This window comes from Taudactylus pleione, unplaced genomic scaffold, assembly GCF_031769625.1.
Source record: "Taudactylus pleione unplaced genomic scaffold, aTauple2 ptg000087l, whole genome shotgun sequence".
NCBI classification, from domain to species: Eukaryota; Metazoa; Chordata; class Amphibia; order Anura; family Myobatrachidae; genus Taudactylus; species Taudactylus pleione.
The window spans coordinates 2749851-2772510 of record NW_028284489.1 but is presented as its reverse complement, the minus strand read 5'-3'; the positions used below and the strand labels follow the sequence as shown (position 1 = coordinate 2772510).

Genomic DNA, 22660 nt, shown 5'->3' with positions numbered 1-22660 from the left:
CACACAGACATAGAGGTAGGAAGGCCCTGCTCGCAAGCTTACAATCTATAGATATATTTATCAGTGTGTACCCAGCTTTAGGATTAGTTTTAGAACAAAATATCAGTATCAGCAATTTAAACATGTGGACATTATGGTGTCAACATACAGATGTGTCCTCACTTATTTTTGCTGCGGTCGTGCCAAACAGCTCCTCTTGGCGCGCCTGGTCCGGTGAGACTCTGCTAGCGCCGAGCGTGTCTAATTTGCAATGCGATACGGCTAAGAGACACCAGGAGACTTTGCTGATTAATTTGTTATGTGACTCTTGAATATATGTGTACGACTGAGTCCATGAATCAGCATGTGAAGTGCTCCGATGCAGCGGCTGCAGCCTTCTGCCACACCAAGTTCGGTATTGCGACTTAGTTACATTTTCGGCAAAAAAAGACAAAGCTAGCAGAGGTGCACCGGACCTGACGATGGCTCACTCACGCAAGGCATATTGCGCTGCATGGCGTATTGAGGCTAGATGAGCAAGGGCACATCTGTAATGAATTTCCACACATCATACCACACCCTTGATGATAATGCCCTGTAAATGAATAGCTGAATTGTAGTCACAGTATAAATGCTGAACAAAACCCTTTGAATAAGCCCTTTTTAACTCTCCAATGGACAAACTTGTAATAAAGACATCTAATCCACAGTGGCCCAACACAGTGTTCTCCTCTGTAATGCTAGTGAAGGATCATTTTGTAATATTATATTACTACCATCAGCAATGTAATTAGCATGATTTTCGGAGATGCCCTTATCTCATTGACATACATCAGTACAAATGTACATATTTACAAATCCCCCTATACATGTATTCATGCAAGGGAAGATTTTTATCTTGGTATCAATTATATTTGCATGGTTGTTATCAAAATACAGTATGTCCAGTATAATCTACTGTATGTGTACAGTTTAAAGGTGGAACATCGTGTCAGATGTGCTAAGCTCTGGAAAGTGATAAATTGGAGAGTGATAAACTACCAACCAATCAGCTCCTAACTGCCATTTTTCAAACACAGTCTGTAACATGACAGTTAGGAGCTGAATGGCTGGTAGTTTATCACTCTCCAATTTATCATTTTCTAGAGCTTAGTACATCTCCCCTTATGTCTCCTGCCATATGCATACAGCAAACTTACAATCAGTTTCCATGCTTATGACACTTGTTATTTTTAAACATCTACGTACATAAACATAAGAAAAATCTAAATAAATGTCATATTTTATATATACAGTACACAATCATGCAACTACTCACAAACAGTTTATTCACCGAACTCTCTTAAAGTAACCTTTATAAAAGCAAACCACTTAGAAATGTATTTTGTTTATCAAACAGAGAATGCCTTTTGTCTGGCAATACACCCAATAGCGCTACTGATCGAGGGATAAACATCGGCAGTAACCCCCACTGTTGCGAATAGGGCAGAAGATAGGTCTCAATCACAGCTGATCTTCATAGCAGTGATCCGATGCCTTACCATCGGGCCTTTGTGTGTGCAGCATTCAAAGGGTGGATTTAAGGGAGGGGAATGAGATGGGGGTGATGGTGCAGCGACACAAGGGCGTTTGTCCCAAATCCTTAACATAAAAACTTGGGAGGTATGTAATTATGTAAATTCTGGGATACTGTAGGAATATTCCATTACATGATCTTAATGTAAGTCTATATAAGGTAGGAACCTGCAATCACTTTGCGATTATAGCAGTGCAGGGAAATGCGGCTACATTTGTTTGGCTTCAAAATGATGGAGTAATAAAACCACATCTGGCACCCTAAGATGTATTCAATGATTTTCTTACTTTATCCCACACTTTATACCATATTATGTATCTAGTAGAGGAAGGGTTAACTAAATACATAGAAGGTGCCTGCTGAATTTTTCACCAAGCATCCATGGGGAATGTATTTCCTGACCCACTGAGGCTCCAATTAAAGAGAAAGCCCACAGCCTGCCCACTAGAATTTATGTTCAGCCTGAATCACACACAAATGTGCCACAGCCAAGTACAATAGCTGCACGCAAACAGGCTTTCCTTGGCTCAGATTGCTGCTGTTTCTTACTTTTTTTCTTAAAGCCATTCCAGCTGTTTTCCTATGTTCAACCAGAGTCTAATAAAAGATCTGTAAAATGTGGTTAAGGTGAGGGGAATAAATACAAAGAGAAAATATACTGCCCTACTTAGAGACTAGTGTAGCATTGCATTGTGTATATTTTTGTTTTCCGCTTAAACAATTGTAGCTGCATAATGACCAGCCATTATATAATCTGCACGAAAAGAACTGTTGAGCATCTTGCATTACTAATACTTATCTTACAATTAAAAACACAAATCTGAATCAATCATATAAAAGACAACATATTTATAAACCTACTGTATCCAGTATAATAATTTAACTTTGAAATGAATAAATATAAACAATTGCATTGTTTGTCTTCTGTTATTCATTGCAGTGCAAATGAATAGAAACCTTTACGAATGGTTCAAATAACCAAAAACTCAGTAAAATATGAGTGGCATAGTAGGACTTACATAATCATGGAACGCCTTGGCTTCACTGGAGTGTTCACATGTCTCTCTTCTGTCAGGTGCTGCACAGTACAAATCCCAAAATACGCTGAAAGACATCAAGGGGGGATAATGAGAGAGTGCACCTTTCAGTGACGCCTTAATAGAAAAGAAGAAGAGTCTAAAAACTGCAAGAAACAATAGTTGATTTTAACTTATAGCAATGTGCCAGTGTCTAACACCAAACATCAGAAGGGAAGGAATTGGCCACAAGGGGCTATTAAAAAATTACCTTGTTATCTACATCCTCACTCATATTTTATTTTCCTTGACTATATAACCAATATCTTCTAGTATTGATGGAGTAGAAAATACAATAACAAAATACTTGTATTTGTTTCAAGATTTTGCCTAGGACACCGGACACGATATAGAAGAATTACGTCCGTGTTTGATACAAACATATAAGAAGAAACCCAGTGTTGCATAAATTGATCTTGTGCAGCGACATCAAAAATCACACAATCAATATGGATATTCAGAAGATTCATCCAGATGAGAACAGAGGTTGTCTTGTAGATGAGAATCCAAAATTTACTAAGTCCGACAGAAACACTAATTTCTGTTGACCCCTGACATTTACTACTCCAGTTCTTAAGTACCACCAACAGGCCATGTTTTCAAGATTTCTGTGCTAATGGGAGGGATAATTACTAATACCCCTTTTCCACCTAAATTCCGGGTCTGACCCAGAGTTGGAACAAAGTTCCTATCCGGATCAGACCCGGAATTTTGCCGGCGCCGACTCGGGATATTCCCGAGTCAACGCCGCTCACACCGCAGTCGGGTCTGCATAGACCCGGCTTTTGCGGAGTGAAAGTGGTCGCTTGGAGATGATGTCATCTCCAAGCGCCACTGAAGCCGGACCAATCGGCCGGCTAGCAGCGCACTCCAGGTCATCGTGACCCGGAGTGCGCTGTTCTCACAGCAGGGTTTCACGGGCTACGCCCGTGTTAAACCCTGCTAGTTACCTGGGTTGGATTGCCGGGTCACTCGACCCGGCGATCCAACTCTCTCCCCTTTTACACCAGCGAGCTGCCCGGGTTAACCCTTCAAAAACCCGGGTTTTAGCTCCGGTGTAAAAGGGGTATAACCTAGCTAATTGATTAACTCATTTGTGGAAGATTAGAGACATTCTGAAAATATGATCTGTTGGAGCATACTTGAGGGACGGAGTTGAAAACCCGTGTAATCCTCCATTCTTTCATGAGCAAATAAATAATTTAATGAAACTATGATCTCTCCCTCTATTGGTGCCCTGTTATGTGTCGATTCATATGTTAATAAAGTCATCAACTGTCCAGATTCATACCTTTGCACATTACAGTTTAGGATTTAAGGATATCCATGCTTGAGTCCAGATCGTAAATCAAATTGACGGAGGTACTAATAAAGTCACCTGTGCTCAAGCATGGATATTCTCAATACATGGATTGTAATGGAGGAGTTTTGGAACTTCTGCCTTAGCAACAGATATTTGATTTGACTGGGAGACAAAACATACAGGGTGGTGGGTCAATTAAGTGGTCTTTAAGCAAACCTGCTGATCTAACTTCCATATTTAAGCACTAAAAATTAATATAATCGTATTAAATTTTACTGCTATGGAAAAGTGGGACTTGTCCAGAGCACTGCAGGTATTCAAATGGGGTGGGAAACTTACCTATAAATGCCCTGTTATAGTTGCTGTTGCTTGGAAATGGAAGGCTTGAAAACAATATTGTGCTGGATATACAATAATACCTCTTTTCCACCAAAAACCCCGGTCCAACCTGGGTTTTCAGACATGGTTCCAACCCAGGTCAGACACCGTTTACACCGCACCATCAATCTGGGTTATTCTCAGGTCAGCCCCGTTCACACTGAACCTGGGTCTGCCCTGCTAAGCTGTGACCCAGGTATAATAACTTGGGTTGCGCCGTTTACACTGCACCATTACCTGGGTCCAACTCTGGTAGCTAACTGGGTTGGATTGCCGGGTCACTTGACCCAGGTTTTTTTTCAGGGAACCTTTTACACTGAGCCAAGTAGACCCAGCAAAAACCCAGGTTTTTGCTCTGGTGTAAAAGGGGTATAATAGTATTAAGCACCACTCAAATCAAGGCAAAATTGTGGAAAGTTTTAATATGCCAGGAAATAGTGAAAACCAGGATCTAAATGCAGTGTTACGTCTCACAGCAAATTGAATTCCTCCCTTAGTGGCTGAGGTTGGGTATCATAGTGATAAAGTTCTGTGTTTGGCTGCAACCAGAAATGGAATTACCAGGAAGTAGACAGGTGATAAGGTAGGTTCATAGTTACCTGCAACCTTACTGAATAGTAATCACATGATTGTTTGTTCTTCAATGACCTCTTGCTGCACAATGAAAGATAAGATTCATTTCCTAGAAGTATTTTAAAGTGTCATATGCCTACTGTTGCACGCAGTGGCGTAAATTCATCCCAGACGCCCGGAGGCAAGTTATAATTTGGTGCCCCCCCGTCATAGCCGCTGATACCATATTGTAGCAATTCACATGCAGACAGGCTATAGATAGCTGAAGGCAGCAGCTGATGGTCTGACACGGAGCTCTCCACTAGTGTATGGTGGCTTCTCAGATCCCGGAAAGAGGTGCCATGTATTGGGCGGCCGTGACAGAACAAACCGGGTACATAGTTACAGCCCTAAGTGGGGTGAATATGTTGTGGACAATGGAGGAGGTGCCCCCTTCAGAGCTGGAGCCTGGCGGCAGGCGCCACCATTGTCTCCCATAGTTCTGCCCCTGGTTGCACGAATGCACAGAAATTAGTTCCCTTGATAAAGCCAAGAATTAATTTTCCAGTTTGGGATTATTTAAATAAATTGGTAGGGATAAATGTGCATATTTAGAACAAACTTGCTGACTTTAAATTTCTCCTCTCTGGGAGAAGCCCGGAGAAGAGATGCAGATGACCACTCCAGAGGTGTGGCTGGGCTCTTAACAATTGAATCACACCATATTAGCTGCAACCCCTCCCTACAGACCCTCGATTTATGGTATTTTCTCTTCATCCTACCCACTATATTAGGAAGTGTGCGGGATGCAGGAGTTCCACCCACTCTGCTGGTGTCTGGAGGACTACCTGGAAAATTAGGAGTCTCCTGAACCTTCCAACATGATTTTTTTGTATGTTTTAGTGCTGTTACCCATTATACAGATGTACACATAACCTTTTCTTTCTTATATAGGAGCAAAGGTTCCTGAATTTACAATTGAACACATTTTGCAGATACTGGCTGCACTTCTTTGTGCTTAGCAGTGCCCGTTACCAATGTCTGAGACAAACTCCTAGGTGGCGCCATGCCACAGGACACACTGTACAATTAGGAAGTAAGATGGTTAGTTTTGCTTTTTTTACTTGCCAGTTGACTTTGAAGGAAAAGCACATTGCTCAATATTAAACACACCAAAGCTCCACATTTCTCAATGTATCTACCTCCAGTTTTATGATTAATTTAAGCCTTAAATGCAGCTAAATGAATAAATGTTTTAGGAGAACACTAAAATGTTTATTCAATATCAGGATAGAATGTAAAGCAGTAGAGGAGTTCATTTTTCATGTAATACAAATTTTTACACAGAACCCCACTTCAGATTTCCCTCCACTCTGCAGACCTAGGTGCATTTCTATTTGTGGAGGGGTCTCCTAAGAGTGGGGGCTAGGCATACATCTGGTATACAGGAAAGATTGTGGGGTGCCTAGAGGGGACCTGGAGTCATTGCCACACACTCAAGATATCGTTGCTGCGCCCCACTTATCGGGCATCAAGGTTGTGGCTGATGACTAAGAAGCCCTGGGAGGACCATCTAACTCAGATCCTGCACAGGCCAGCAACATATACATTCCAAAGACCTGAGAGTGCAGTAAAGTCAGCACTTAGGGCTCAGTGGCACATTTTTTCTGGTCTTGAAAACAATGGTATTCAAAATAATAAATACCACATTGCTCTGGTCTGTTAAAAGCATTTTAAGCTGTGGTACAAGGTCTGGAGATGAAATCCACAAGGATAAAGTAAAGGTTTCGGGAAAACTGAATAAGTCAGTGAGGTTAGCAACGTAACCCCACAATACCACTCAAAGCTTAACACATGATGACTTCCAAACCTTTTAACCACTTACCTGGCATGGTTACATGGGATGCCTGCTGCTGCGTCCCATGGTGATTTCAGAAGATTTTCATTATGCACAGGCGCAGAATGGGACCCCTCCTTCTCCTCCGGCCCTCACGCATTGATGTTGTGGTCAATGACGGACTACATCTCTGACTAAATCATGCCCCAGAATGACGTGTGAACGGCATGTACTGAAAACAAAGTGCATAGAGGGGAACTTAGTTCCCCTTATAGCACTGTGTGACCTATATCTGCAAGTGCAGGGATCACCTGCAGCAGAGGTGAGTGATGATCAGCACTGCATAACAAGCGCTCTGCAGTCAGAGGGAGGGGCAATGCAAAGGGGGAGGGGCATTAGTGTCTGTGGGGAGGTGTAATAGAGGGTGCTCTTTAGCTACTGGGGGGGAAGAGTGATGGCCCCAAAAAGATTTTATTTACCCTGGGAGGAGGGAGTTTTACAGTTATAAAGTAACACACAGGGAGTACTGACACTAGGGGGAGGGGTGGTTTGTGCCACTAGGGATCTGGTACTGCTGGGGAAGTTATTATTTATCGACACTAGGGAGGGGAGTTAATTTTACAATGGGGGTCTATGGACACGGTAGGGTACAAGACACCCCCCTAAGCTTCTTCCAAGACACACTGAATCCACAGGATTTGCCCAAAACTATACCATCATTAAATAGTTTCAAGTTTAGGTCTCAGTACCTCAGAACTATTTATGTGTGGAAATATTTCTTAAATCTGATGTACTTGTAGCCATGAGAACTTAATTTATGAACCTTTAATCCAGTTTTATTTTGTTCAACATTTCACTTATTACTTTATCTGCAAACGGTGATATTACAAATGTTCTGAGGCATAGATTTGTTACATAATTATCAAACAACATGATAACAAATTAATTTGCTGAAGTCTGTGTACATTGAGGAAGTGTATCACCTGTACTATGAATGGGTTTTAATAAAATTTTCATATGTATTAACAGTCATTTTTGGAGGATTTCCACATAAATTAAGTAACCCTTTATGCATACCTCCCAACATATTGGTTTTAAATTCGGGAGCTTTAGGCCACAACCCCTGGATGATTATGTTATGGCGGCGTGACAGACATATCGTTCACAGACATATCGTCTGTACACACTGTCCGATGGGCAGCAGATATATTGGCCGATCAATTGTCGACCAATATATCGGCCAGTATGTACCCAGCATAAGCCAGCCACACTGGCGGCAGTTCTGGACAGTGATAAGAAGGAGGACATTGTCATGCCTGGGCAAAATGCAAAAAAACCACCTCTCCCATGTGGAAACATTTTATTCCTAAATCCTTACAACATTTGCCAAGGTATTTATAGCAATTGTAGTGCCAAAGTAAGAGGAGATAGGGACGTTAACCATCTAGGCACCTCCTCTATGTTACGTCATTTGCAGTGAGTTCATTCAAGTGGTATAAAAATCTGGAAAATCATATAAAATAAAAAGCAGTTCAACCTCAGCTACCAACATCATGGACCATGCAAACTCCACTGCCAACACCTTCGTCATCAACCTCCTCATTAGCTATTGATGGTAGTCCTGCATCCAATTTGCAAAGACAAACTGACTCCCTTAATGCAATCTACGATTCCCAAGAAGAAAACTTGCATGCTAGGGCTGCTGCTGCTGGAGGTGAATCTTCATCACAGGAGGAGACCATAAAGACTAGTAGTTTCAAACAATCATTTGCAAGAGGAACAAAATAAAAGCCACCACCCTGTTGCACAGCGGATCACTGAAGCCATGATGGCTATGTTAGCATTAAATCTGTGTCCAAATCCGCCATAAATGCATCAGGTTATAGACAGTTGAGGTCATGTGACCATGCTACCAATTGCCATCTTGATTCTATTTCATTAGAACAGCAATTCCTTACTTGTACCAGGACATTAAACAAAAAGTTATTAATTGCCTAGAAAATGCCATTGTACTGACTATCCACTTAACTTCAGATATGTGGACAAGCGGTACTGGTTTAACAAAGGTTACATGACCGTGATAGCCCACTGCATGGGTGTATCTCCTTCAACAGCAATATCTAACATACAATGCCAGCTCATTCACAGGCAGACAACTTTCTGTATTACTGGCTTCCCTACGAAGCATAACTGTATTAATCTGTTGTAAAAACCCAGGGATGTGATCACAAAATGGCTTACCCAGTTAAGATTCTCCTCAGGATTTGTCATTTCTGCATGACCATTACAGCTGGGTGAATTTCAACACATAATATGTTTTGCACACACAAACTTGGTGGTTCATAATTTATAAAAAAATTACAGGTCAGTGCTGGACTTGCTGACTGTGGCCCTTGAAAATGCCCAGAAATTTTGGCAATTAGCAACTGCATGTAGAACATTGCAGAAACTGCAAGAACACTTCAATTTGCCATGCCACCAATTGAAGAAAGAGGTAGAAACCTTTATATGCTTCAGTAACTGGAACAGAACAGCAAGAAGCCATCATGACATACATGTCAAGGTACAGAGAGGAGGGACATGTTATTACCTTACTGCAGTATACTGAAAAATACTCTTGTTTTTTTCAAGCTACAGAAACCATTTGAAATTAACCTGTGAAGTGAGTTCAGACACTGAGAGCCTGAGTCAGGTAATACCCTTAATTAAACTACTGGAAAATCAGCTAGATAAGCTGAAGAGGAGATTAAATGAGGTGATTCCATTCTATATGTAGGACTTGTAGATCAAGTTCTTTATTTGCTTTGCCAGGATCAATGGATCCTGCAATTGGATCACTACATATTGGCAACCATGCTTGGTCCATGTTTAAGTATTAAGGAGATGCAAAGAGCTTCTTGCATGCAAGTTGTCAGCTCAAGTGACACAACATATCCTGTTTCAGTTTCTCCTGCAAATGTTACTGCCAGGAAAAAAATTACCTTTTCTAAGAGGCCCACTTATGATGATGAGTCAACTCATCACACCAGAGAGAAACATTATGACATTTGATTAGGCATAAAAGAATTACATACACCTCTACCGTGACTCAATCTGATACAGTAAGCTTCAATAGTATCTCACACAGTCCATTTGAATTCTGGGAGGGAAAAGGGCAATTTGGTACTTTTTTGTAGAAACTAGCTATTGTGTACTTAAGCTGCTCACCCCCCAGTGTGTACTTGGAAAGAGTGTTTAGCACTCGGGAACATTGTGAGCAATTTGCGTAGGAGGCTACTTCCAAAAAAATTTAAAATGTTCATCAAAATAAACTACAAATTGTTTGAGTAAATTGCTGTCAATTACAAACAAAGACTGTAATGGTAGAATCCAGTGGGGATAAGCAAATATTGAGTTTTGACATTAACAACAGAGATGAGGGTAATGATGAGGATGAGGCCATCTTGAACTTTGAGGATGATTAAGACTGTTAGGTTTAAGCCCACTGGTAGCTTGGTTTAACCAAAGCAACAAAAATGTTTTCTTTTACAGGGCCCAAACAAACCAAGTACATCAGCCACAAAAGTGGCAGTCCCTATCGCTGAAGTGCTTTATTGGTTAATCTGTGCATGTCCCCTTTTAATACATAAGGGAGGATGGGAGGGCTCAAGAACACTTCCTTTGTGCACCACTTTTCATCATGGACTTTGTCCAGAGTGTGTGTTATTGAGAGGCAGCGGATATTTTTGTACTTTACAGGGTTTTTTGGCCCCGAATCAAAATTATATTTTTACAATGCAAAATTTTGACCATATGAAGACAAGGATACAAGTCTCCATGCAATTATCACAATTATGATTCTGTACAATGAATGTGAATAGTGATGGCGACAGTATGAATACGTGTAAACTATTATGGAAAATAAAGTTGTCAGCGGATAAACTCAATCAAACCGAATTTATGGAAATACTAATAGGTGTCCCCTGGTAATGATAATCTCTTTTATATTTTCACTAATTAAAAAGGATGAGTACAGATTTCAGAGTTGTTTACTTCAGCTTTTCCTCCTTCAGTAGATGTTGAATTACTGTATCAGCTCCAGCTTATCCACTCTCTTGTAGAGGTCATGACTGCATCCTACATTTTGTTCTGGACAGCCACTTGTCACAGGCTTGATGGTCTGTATCTTGCAAGACCTTCTAACACCAGCTTCTCATCCAGGTGTATAGGCCCCATTTCCTGCTGTTTCTCCACAGACACATTGATTACAGCCTTAGCTGTGACATCAGCCCCCACTGATATAGCACATAATGCTTGCATAGCTTCTGGCAACCATTGCTAGATTTGCATTTGAAAACTTGGTTTAATTTTTTTCCATGCTTCCTATTTACTTTTCCGTATAGTGAAATTAATAGTAATGTTTTATCTTCCACTAAATAATACTCCATCTCTAATCACCTGTACTGGTCTTGGGCCTGTGATTTGCTGGCTGGAGAAGTTTGATATTAACTTATTATTTAATAATCAATTTTTACTAGGCTGTTTCTCTGCCTTGAATTGCCTGCACTGGCCTTGGGCCTGTGATTTGATGGCTGAAGAAGTATGTTATTAACTTATTAATTAATTATCGATTTCTACTTTCTACAATTATCAATTTATATTGGCCTGAGGCCTGTGATTTGCTGTTTGGCAAAGTCTCCAAGTTACATGAGATTAACTGTTTTTATCAATTTAAAAAGAAATCAAGAAACAAAAACAAAACACTTGAGGGTGGCTTTTCCAAAACACAACAATGATTTAGAACAAAAACATAAAGACGGGGGTCTGCACACATCTCTAACTATTTTCAGGACTGGAGTTTATAGTAAGAGCTGGACTGGAGGCTACCTGAAGCTAGGAGGCTTAATGAAGTTTCTCTGCATTGAATAAGTACTGAGAAGAGAAGTAGGCACTGGAAGAGGAAATATTGAGATGTGAGTCCTTCCTTAGAGATGAAGTAGATGGATTCTAATATTAGGTAACCGGGTTAGAACCGGTAATGCAGGAGGTGACTGGGTTGGAACCAGTGATGCATCTTCCTGACACCATGCCCCTCCATTCTAGGAGACTTCTATATACCACAGGCTTTGCAGGATATTTCAGAAAAAAGTTTAATCAGTCTGGGTGTATATATATTTTCCATTTGTTCTCATTAACCGTTTTTGAATCCATATCCTTTCCATTTGAGAGGAAATATTAATGTCCCCTGGTCACACAAGAGTCTAGGATCTTCAATACAATTTCTGAATTTTTTTTACTATTAATTTTATTTCTAAGGCGCCACAAGGGGTCTATAGCACCACACACAGGGCTCGCTCTGAATCAGGGCATTTTTTTTGTGTGCGGCCTCCTGGCCGCTCGCATAGCTGTGGGTGGCCATTGCGACAATCGGGGCTTGCGACAAGACCCTTGCGGTAGGGTCTCATTCCCGCAAGCCCCGGTGAGCTTCTGGATCTTAATAGAGCTGGAAGCTCACCACTGACATCACTCGTGATGTCAGTGGGGCCGCCCCCAAACGGCAGGTGTTCCATTGGGAATGCCTCCGTTTGGCCAGCCACCCCCCCTGCCCGCCTCCAAAACGGGGTGAGTTGTCGATCAACAACACCAGCCATCCCTTTTTGGTGTGAGACCCGGAGCGACGGAGTGCCCGTCGCAAGCCGGGACTCGTCCATGCGCACGTCGGAGCCGGTTTCGGCGTGTGCATGCGCATTGGCCAAACATCGACACGCTCGCGAGCGGGTCTGAATCAGGCCCACAGTACATAAAAAGAAACAGTATGAACAAAACAAGAAAAAAAAATAACATAGTACAGAACATAGCAGAATATGCACATGGTTTATAAATATTGCTGCATCAGTGCAATAAGATACAGTTTAATAATAGAAAAAATCCACAGTAAATGAAACAATTACATTCTGATAACATTTTTGATGTATAAAAATCACTATCACACAGGTAATGAGTGGAGAGGTCCTTGTTTCACCGGAATATCAACAGGATAAATATATGGACAAATATAATTATGATTTTATATATGAGAATTTTTAAAATGTATTCTTTAATTATTTTTTTGGGTTGTAAAGCACAGGTGCACTTTGACTGTTTAGAAATTTGCGGCCATGCTATTTAAAAGACTTCCTGGTCCCTTCTGTCACATGCACTGAGGAAGAACGTTGCTCGATACGCGTTGGCCTGTGACAGAAGGACCTTTCAGCTTTGGGTTGGAGAAAGTACTGGACAACCATTACAGAGGCAGCCGAGCTTGAGGTTCCAGAGCCTCTAACTCTTAACCATCATATATGCCCCACTATCGCGACTCTCTGATAACATCTCCACTCATTACCTGTGATAGGGATTTTTATACATGAGGAATTTTATCAGAATGTAATTGTTTAATTTACTGTGGATTTTACTACTATTGAACTGTATCTTATTGCACTATGTTGCTTTATATTTTTTACATATGGAAAACATCTGCTTATGACTTGACACTTCCCATCGGGTTGAGAAGGAGATCATCATATTAAGGGAAGTGCCTATTTATTCATTTATCTTCAGTGACATATAGTGAATTTTGTCTTGGTGGGAATAGCGCCAGAGTTCTAGTCACCTTATGATTGTTGTTAGATTTGTTTGGATTAAGGGGCGTTAACCCAGACTAGATATCGGGAGCTTGTAATCCTTTTTTGCGCCAAGTTCTGTTGTCCTGTCAATTTTTTAAATCTGCATTGCTGCATCAGTAGTCAACAGCAGTCATAATACCCAAATGTGCAGCAGGGTGGTAGAACCCAAGGGATAGGTGCAGATGAAGGCAGTGGGGAGGAGATGATGATATAAATGAGGGAAGTAAATTCACATGAGGGAAGATGACCCCTGCTTGTGAGAGCTTATACTCTAATAAGGAGGGGCAGACAGACAAGGGTTTTGTAGAGAGGTGGAGAGCCTGATATGGAGAGGTAGAGATTTCCAGTGGTAAGGAGCAGCAAATCAGGAGTGGGTGGAAGTAATCAGTTGGGAGGAAATGTGCCATTTATTTGTGGAGCGAAGATGACAATCGGGAGTGTGAAGTGAGATAAGGTCAGACATGTAAATAGAAAAGGATTGGTTGAGGGCTTTGTAAGTGAGTGTGATAAGTTTGCACTGGGTTCTGAAGGGGAAGGGAAGCCAGTATAGGGCTTGTAGGAGAGGAGAGGCAGACGTGGTACACTTAGAGAGGAAGATGAGCTGGGCAGCAGCATTGAGGACAAATTGACAAGATTAGATCATATTACAGTAAACAAGTCTTTATATAACCAGCAAGTGGATGAGGGTCTTAGTTGCCTCCAGGAGGAAAAAGGGTCTGACCCTGGAGAAATTTCTGAGATGAACAGACTGTGAAAGGTATTAAATGTGTGGTTTGTAGGAGAGGGAGGTCAAGAATAAATCCAAGACAGCACACTTGCAGGCTAGAGGAGATGGTTGTGCTGTCAATTGTTAATACAATTGTGGGAGGTGAGGTTATTTAGGATGGTGGTAAGATTATCAGCTTAGCCTTATCAAGTCTTATCATATCAGTTGGAGATACGAGTGAGGGGAGAGGAAAAATGTCAGGAGAGGAAAGGTAGATCAGTATAGTGATGATATTGGAGGCCAAAAGAGCTTATGAGCTCACCTAAGGAGGATGTATGGTGGGAGAATAAGAGAGGTCCAAGAACAGAACCTTCGGGGACACACTGGGAGAGGAAGTGGGGAAGAAGTGGAGTCATGAGAGGAAACGGAGAAAGAACAGTGGCAGTCCATTGAAGACTGTAGGTGAAGCCATATTTTATTTATTTATTTATTAACAGTTTCTTATTTAGCACAGCATATTCCGTTGTGCTTTACAATTGTAAACATTACAAAACTGGGTAATAACAGACAGATATATAGGTAGGAAGGCCATGCTCGCAAGCTTACAATCTATAGGGATCCAGATACAGTATATGAAATACACATTTGTGGTAATTTAATTTTTACTGCTACTTGAAACAGTAGGACACAGTAGCAAAATGTCCGATAAACTTAAATTTTGTTAAAGGCTGTGGAAACTTCAAGCTCTTGTGACCCACATTTATAAAAGGTGTGGCCTGGTGTTTCTCATATGCTTATTTCTTGTATCTTTGTTGAGCAGTTATCTACTCATTTTGCCCATATCACTTCTATGTTTCTATGACAGTCTTGTACAGCAAGCACATTATTTTACAATATATCATCAAGAAGTGAGACTAGTATCCAGAATTGGAAAAGAACATAGGCCCTCAATCAGAGGCGGCTGCAAGAAGCGATCGCTCTCTCTGAATGAGGGCAGCCACTTCCTTTTTTTTTAGTGCGGCCTCCTGGTTGCAAGCTGTGTTTTACCACCCACAGCTTAGCGACCGACCAGGTTGATGGTCGCTATGGTGAACACCATCGGGACCATCGGGGCTTGCGATGAGACCCTAAGGTTGGGTCTCGGCAAGCGCAAGCCCCAGGGAGCTTCCTGCTCTGATTGAGCAGGAAACTCCCCACTGACATCACTGATGATATTAGTGCGGCCACCCACAAAACGCCTTTGTTTTGGAAACCAACCCCCCAGCCCGCCTACAAAATGGGGCGATGTGTCGATCAACATTGACAGCCGCCCCTTTTGTAGAGAGCTCCGGAGCGAGAGAGTTTCTCTCTCGCTCCGGGGCTTGCACACGCGCAGGGCTAACCATCAGCCCGCTTGCGAGCGCATCGGCGCTTGCGACCGGGTCTGAATGAGACCCATAGTGTACTAAGTTGAGGATTTTTTTTTTATTATAAACAAACTCTGCCAATAGAAAATACTTAGCCCAGTTATCCTTCTGAAGTTACTGTAAACATGAAGATATTGCTCCAAACACTGGTTTACCTTCTTAATCTGGTCATTTGTTTGAGGTTGATTAGTAAGCAGAGGACATTTTCAATTGGACATGTAATGTCACAGAAAGCTCTCCAGAAGCAAGAAGTAAATGGAGTAGCATGATCAGAGATGGTTATTTCAGGGCAGCCATGTAATTTTATGTACGTTTATTGAAAACCTGAACAGTCTGAGGAGCTGTGGGTATCTTAGCAAGGAAAACAATGTGCGCCATCTAAGTGAAGCAATCCACAGAAACCAATATAGCAGTAAAACCCATGGAGTGGAGTAAATCCACGATAAAGTCTTCAAAGTTATCCTTCCATGAGCTAGAAGGTACCAGCAAAGGTTGTTGCTTTTCTGCAGAGTGAATTTTTTGTTTTTCGGATAGAGGTGGAACAGTTTTTATGTATCGATGAACAGATTTAGTAAACTGAGACTAGCAATACTGGTGGGAAATTCATTCTAAAGTTTTATTAATCCAAGTAATGATACCGTTGCATGACAGTGATGAGCTGGAAAAAGATAAACAGAAAACATCCATCCTCCAGTTCCTGTATCCACGAAGCCAGCAATTTTCTTTTAGCAACAGAGGCATTTATCTTTACCATTGTTCTGTGCTTGCTTAAAGTCTGTGGTGTAATGACTGCTAAGACTTTGGCCCTCATTCAGAGCCACTCGCAAACAGCAGTACGCTCGTTGCGTTCCGATGTTGGAATAACCGCACATGCGTCGCGCATGTGCGTACGGCAGATTGCGAGCTTTTTTGGTCTCGTTCGTCAAATAGCGTACAGGAAGTGACATGTCAAATGTGATTGACAGAACAGGGCGTTTTTGGGTGTTGACAGGGGTGGAGATGGAAAAACGCAGGCGTGGCGAGGCGTTTTTGGGGCGTACATACATTAGCAGATGCGAGCGTAAAATGTGTTCGGACCGACTCATACGTCACTGGATGATCCTCTTTCCCTTCAAAATGCTCGCACAGCTTAGGGTCTGGATTACTCGACCGCATTGGCGATGGCCTTCTCCTCCGTCCCGGGACTCCACGATGTTGTTGCGATTAATCGCGGGAGGGCTGAAAAGCAATTAGTGTTGGATTGAAAACCGGCTTGGTATGTGTTTTGAAATCAGTTTTTTGGGATAGCACAAAACCGTACGCAGGTGGAAATCAGAGCTGCTAATGTCAGGATGACACAATCAATTTGCGTACATTTGTGGGGGTTTATTTTGGCCTCAATTTGGTGGTTAGGGCCTATTGTAACAATAATGTCATCATGTTTTAATTTTCTCACCATTTTATTTTTGCCTCTTGAATTTGCCTCGTTATATGAATTTTTAAACGTTCCTTAAAGAGCCCATTTTTTAAAAAAATTTTTTTATTTTTTTTGGCAAGTTTTTGCCTTTTGGTCCAGGATTAAATGTAACCCATTTGTACAATAATTTCACAATCCAATGTCAGATTTTTGGTGTCAATTTATTGGTCAAACAAAAAATAAATTAATAAAAAATTTGGGGACATCTTTTTTTGGCAAAGATCTGTCCCAAAATCAAACAAATTGGCCCAACATAACTGTTGACATAAACATACAACAAAAAATTAAAAACATTTCACAAGAAAGGAGAGGGAAGTTTTGACCAGAAAGGAATATGAGCCAAGCACAGAAGGATTGTGGGAAAAGTCGCCATTGCTGTCACCGTTTTTTCACCCGTTTGGATGGGGGAGGGAGGGCGCCAGACCGGGTCCGGGATGTCATCGGGCTGGCCTGTCCAGAGGCAGATGTTGTGGCCTCTGGACTAGGCACATTTGGAGGATTGGCTGATGTTGTGCCAGAGGTGGAGGATCCTGATGTTCCGGCAGGAAGGGAGGTCGGCTCCACCATGTGCTGGCGAACGAGCTGCTCCAGGGCATTGGTGATGCGGATGTTGGCCCTGGTATTTTCCGCCAGGGCCTGACCAAAGGTCACGTTGGCCGCAGCATTTTGCTCCAGGGCCTCAGCCACCCGTAGCAGACTGGCGTCCATCCTCTGCAGAATCTCCGTATGGAAATCCGATTTGAAATTGAGTTCTGTGAGGAGGGACACTGCCTGCGAGGGGGATTGCCCTGGACTGGCTTCTGCAGGGTCCCCAGCCGGATGTACTGGTTCCTCCCCTGCCGAGCCAGCAGAAAGGTTCGGCCAAGGCTCCCCTCTGGAGCAGACTCATCCGCCTGTGTCTCTGTTAGGAAAAAAGAGAAAAGACTCACATTATAATCTACATATTGGCACAATAACATTTCAGAGTTGGTGACATCAAAAGATTTACCTGGGACAACATGAGGAGCCGCAAAGTCTGGCATGTCCGTATCCATGTTGGACACGCCAAACACCTCCACAGGCTGCACACACCCCTGTGCCAGCTCTTTTAAATCCGTCAACTCCAATGACAAAGGAGTGGGACCCCCACCTGTCCCCCTTGCATGCCTAGCGCTGTCCGCGAGTTTTTGCTTGAGGCGATATTTGAAGTCGCCCCATCTGTGGGAAAAAATGGAAGCCATTATCCTTTTGTTTAAAATGGTGTTTGTTTTTAGGGGGGGCAAGTGTTTACTTACCGCCGTTTGACATCCCGGGCTAGACGGACATAATCACCCACCCTATTGACAGCAACGGCTACCTCTTCCCACATTCTCCCCTTCTGGCTTAGACTCATATTCCTGTCTGCCTGTGGCAGGATGTCCACACACTTCTGTATCAAAACCTCCATCTCCTTTCTTGTGAAATGTGGCTGCCTTTTTTTTTTGGCAGCTTTGGCCGGAATACTGGGCCCAGCAGCCTCTTCCATGTCATCCTCCTCACCTATTTGTGTAAATATTCAGATTTCACAAATTCACAACTTGCCCAATCTTATGTTTCAAATTAATCATTGATACAAAATGCATGAAAGACTTACCGCCTGACTCTTGGGCATTGTTTCCCTGGTCTGTCGCCATGTCTGAGGTCCAAACAAGAAATACACCAGAATTTTAATGTGTTTTCGTGACGTATTTATACATGCGTCCTTATTTTGCGGCCGCATCATTGATTGTGCGTTCCTATGATCCCTCCTTAATTTGTGCGGGAAACGAAACACTATTTATGGCTTGGTGTGTCTCGAGTCGAGGTGGCGTTTTTGGATTGTTGGAGGTTACCTTGGCTGGAGTTTCTTGTTTGCGGATAAAGGAGTTGGCGTTTGGAGTTTATTTTGTTTGCTAGATTTGCGTTTTTATTTTCCGTTCTCTTTTTTGCTTTTCTTTTTTTGGCCTCGTTCCTTGATTTGGTAAGTTTAGTGAAGTCTAACTTTTGATCAATTGTTGTCTCATTGTGTTTCTTCTTGTTTTTAATTTTTGGATCCATAATTTCATATATTTTAGCTTTTTATTCATTTCGGACCCAAAGACCTTTTGATTTGGACTCTTATATATTTGCTCTTGGTAAGTCCATTTTTTATCTTGTATTTGCGAACTAATTAGCGCATTTTTCTCAGTTTGTATAGTGACTTGTATTTGCGAACTAATTAGCGCATTTTTACTACTTACTATTGTGACTTGTATTTGCGAACTAATTAGCGCATTTTTACTACTTACTATTGTGACTTGTATTTGCGAACTAATTAGCACATTTTTACTACTTACTATTGTGACTTGTATTTGCGAACTAATTAGCGCATTTTTAAATGCTTATTAATCCTGTCAAATTTTTTGTGGTTGCCCTTTCGCTTTTTTGGCAAACATTTCAACCCATTTTGATGTACTGTGTGCAATGTCGTTTTGCTCTTTTGCCAAATGTGTTTCGCATATTTTAAGTTTTGTCTAGCACAAAATTTAGAAACAAAAATGCACAGAGTGAAATTTGTCAAATTATTTTTGTGATTAATTTCAGTTTGGACGTATCATGACAATACCCCGGCATGTAAGCAGCAATGGATGGTATCATCAAGCTAAGTTGTTTTTAATTTTCTTTTGGGGTGGGTCCAAAGCCTTACATTCCAATCTTGCCATTTCAGGTTGATCTTGGGCGGATTGTTCTGGCCATGCTCCCGGAAGCCGACCAACCTCAATCTCGTCCCAGGCGTAGGCATCGTAGGCGTGCAAGGCCCCAGATATTTCGAACACGTGTCACCCTTTTTGGAATGCCCGATGATGAGGTTTTAAGACGCTACCGTCTTCCTCCCAAAATCATCATAGACACTCTCTCATTAATAGAGAGTGATCTTGAGCGGCAAATTGACAGTCCTACAGCAATACCACCACTTACGCAATTTATGGCGGTGTTACATTTCTGTGCCTCAAGATCGTTTCAAACAACGGTGGGAATAGTGGCGGGCATCTCACAATCCTCCTTTTCCCGGATCCTGAGGGCAGTGATGGAGGCACTTTTCAAGCACCTCCATCATTTTATTCAAATGCCTTTGGATATGGGTGCCCTTAGTGTGGCCAAGGCCAATTTTTACCAAATAGCTGGCTTCCCACACATCACAGGGGTTGTGGATGGTACTCACATACCACTTCAGCCTCCTGCATGGCTGGAGGCCATATTTCGAAACAGGAAACACTATCACTCCCTGAATGTAATGGTGGTATGTGATGCCTCCCTCCAGATCCTGTCCCTGAATGCAAAATTACCAGGAAGTGCACATGACTCCTTCGTCATCCGGCAATCAGGGATATGGCACAAATTAACCAACCTACAAGCTGGTGATGCGTGGCTTCTGGGTAAGTGGAGACCTTTAGTACATAACAATGTTAAGCTTGATACACAGTGATCCTGATGTTGTCTATTCTTTTTCACAGGAGACAGTGGATACCCTTGCATGCCCTGGCTGCTCACTCCTTATTTGGCTCCCACACCAGGTCCACAAAGTGAGTTTAATACCGCACTTACAGCCACCAGGCAAGTGGTGGAGCGCTGTATCGGCCTTTTAAAAGGCCGATTCAGATGCCTCCACCGCTCTGGTGGCGAGCTCATGTATTTGCCGGATATGGTTTCGAAAATTGTAGTCCTGTGTGGGATCTTTCACAACATCGCCATAAGGAGTGGTGTTCCAATGCAGCCAGAGGATGCCTTACCTGAGGATGGCCCCCCCGAGGTTGGTCGGAGGTCAGTATGTGGGGGGGCCATACGCGATGATGTGGTGGCCGATATTTTAGGTAATTATTGATCAAACAACAGTGTGTATACCCAATGTGTTACGGTTTTTTAACGTTCATCTTTTTTGATATTAATTCTTGCACCATCTTCTGTTTGTTTGCATAATCTTTGGCACTCCCACGATGACTACTTCCTGCTACCCTTCAAAAACCTTTCTGTTGAAACTTCGGGAATATATTCTGACACCAATATTGCAACGCTATATTTTTGAAATCATGTGGGCATGGACCTTCGTCAACCAGTTCTTGATTTGTTGTGTGTTTGTTTAGTGTTTTTGGTATGTGGTGTTTTTCTGATTATCACTGTGTGTTTTGTTTGTGAGTGACCACTTTGTATTTTGATTTCTGTTGTGAATAAATATTTGGAGAGTGTAATTTGTTTCCTTTTTGGGCACGTTAGAAGCAAGTGTAAACAAACTCCCAAACGTTAACCCAGTAATGAAGCAAGTGGAGCTAAAATGTAATATGTTTTCGGGGTACTAACCAACACAACAAGGAATCGTGTACAATCAGTTGCCTTCGTAAGATTGTCCGAAGCAGTTTGGCCACCAAATAGGAACCTGAAAAATGGTGTAAACTATCATGTTGACCACCACAAAAAAGGAAAATGACATTGGTACTGGGAGGTGTTTCTTGTGCCTGTTTGCATTCAAAATACAACACACAATCTGTAGTGAGATTCTGTGGCAAACCTTGCTTGAAGAGTCTACTTATGTCAGTGTAAAGAATCTTGGATTTACTCCAAACGCATGAGACAGAGCTTGATTTAAAACTGATTTATTAAGAAACAATTTGTAAAAAAAAATAATAATTCCTAAGGAGGACCAACAGATGGTCAAGGCACTGCATAAGCCCGGTGACCTGCTCCCGCATACGGCCCACACAATTCACTATCTCTTCCCGACGCCTCTGTTCCTCTGTGGGTGACAAAAGTTTGGGGATTAATAAATCGATAATGAAGCAACATTCTAAAAAAACACAAAACAAGCAAACCAAAACTTACAAGCTTGTGGGCCAAAAAAACATTACACGGATAAAACCCAGCACCCCAAAATGTCTAAGGGCAAAAATACAAGGGCCCTAAAAAAAGGCACACAGGTGTGATATGTGTATGGTGACATCAGCAGGAACAGGTAAAGACAACCCCCAAAAATACCCTAAGGCGACAAAAAGTCAAAAAAAATGGGGACGACACATGATTACATACAAACAGTTTGTGGTGTCCAAAATAAACTTTAAAAACATACCGTTCTCCAAAACGACAGAGCCAGAAGCCACTCCCTGGACCACCTCGGAGGTGGCTACATTCCCCAACCCGAGGGGCAAGGTGTTTTCGGGATCCTGGGAGGGGGTATTTGGAGGAGGGACGGATGGAGGAGAGGGGGAATTGGGCTGGAGGGGAAGTAGGCCTGAAATTTCGGCCACAGGGTCAGGGGAGGAGGGAGTACTAGAGGAATTGGGGGTTGGAGAGAGGGGCCGGGACCGGCGTCTTGTGTGGCGATGCCGCCGTAGTGTTTGCTGTGCCCCTAAAAAATGACAAAAATATTGTGGTTAGTTTCAACAGGAAACCAAAAAAAACAAAAAAAAAAACACAATAGGACAGACATGAAAACATGCACATGCAGATATGACTGCAATGACTCAATAGGACAGACATGAAAACATGCACATGCAGATATGACTACAATGACTCAATAGGACAGACATGAAAACATGCACATGCAGATATGACTGCAATGACTCAATAGGACAGACATGAAAACATGCACATGCAGATATGACTACAATGACTCAATAGGACAGACATGAAAACATGCACATGCAGATATGACTACAATGACTCAATAGGACAGACATGAAAACATGCACATGCAGATATGACTACAATGACTCAATAGGACA

The 22660-nt window shown here is 42.1% G+C and overlaps 1 protein-coding gene and 1 long non-coding RNA gene across 2 annotated transcripts in view; one reads left to right on the top strand and one right to left on the bottom strand.

Annotated features, from left to right (window-relative positions):
- The window catches only part of LOC148529031 (uncharacterized), a 77847-nt gene extending 74034 nt beyond the window's left edge, over positions 1-3813 (top strand). The window contains exon 3 of the long non-coding RNA XR_015877850.1: positions 2955-3813. This is a non-coding gene — a long non-coding RNA (uncharacterized LOC148529031). The remainder of the gene's footprint in view (positions 1-2954) is intronic.
- Positions 1-22660, bottom strand: part of LOC148529030 (single-stranded DNA-binding protein 3-like) — a 551001-nt gene that overhangs the window by 317364 nt on the left and 210977 nt on the right. The window contains exon 4 of the mRNA XM_088468944.1: positions 2575-2659. Within this exon, the coding sequence (XP_088325070.1) occupies positions 2575-2659 (85 nt within the window). The remainder of the gene's footprint in view (positions 1-2574; positions 2660-22660) is intronic.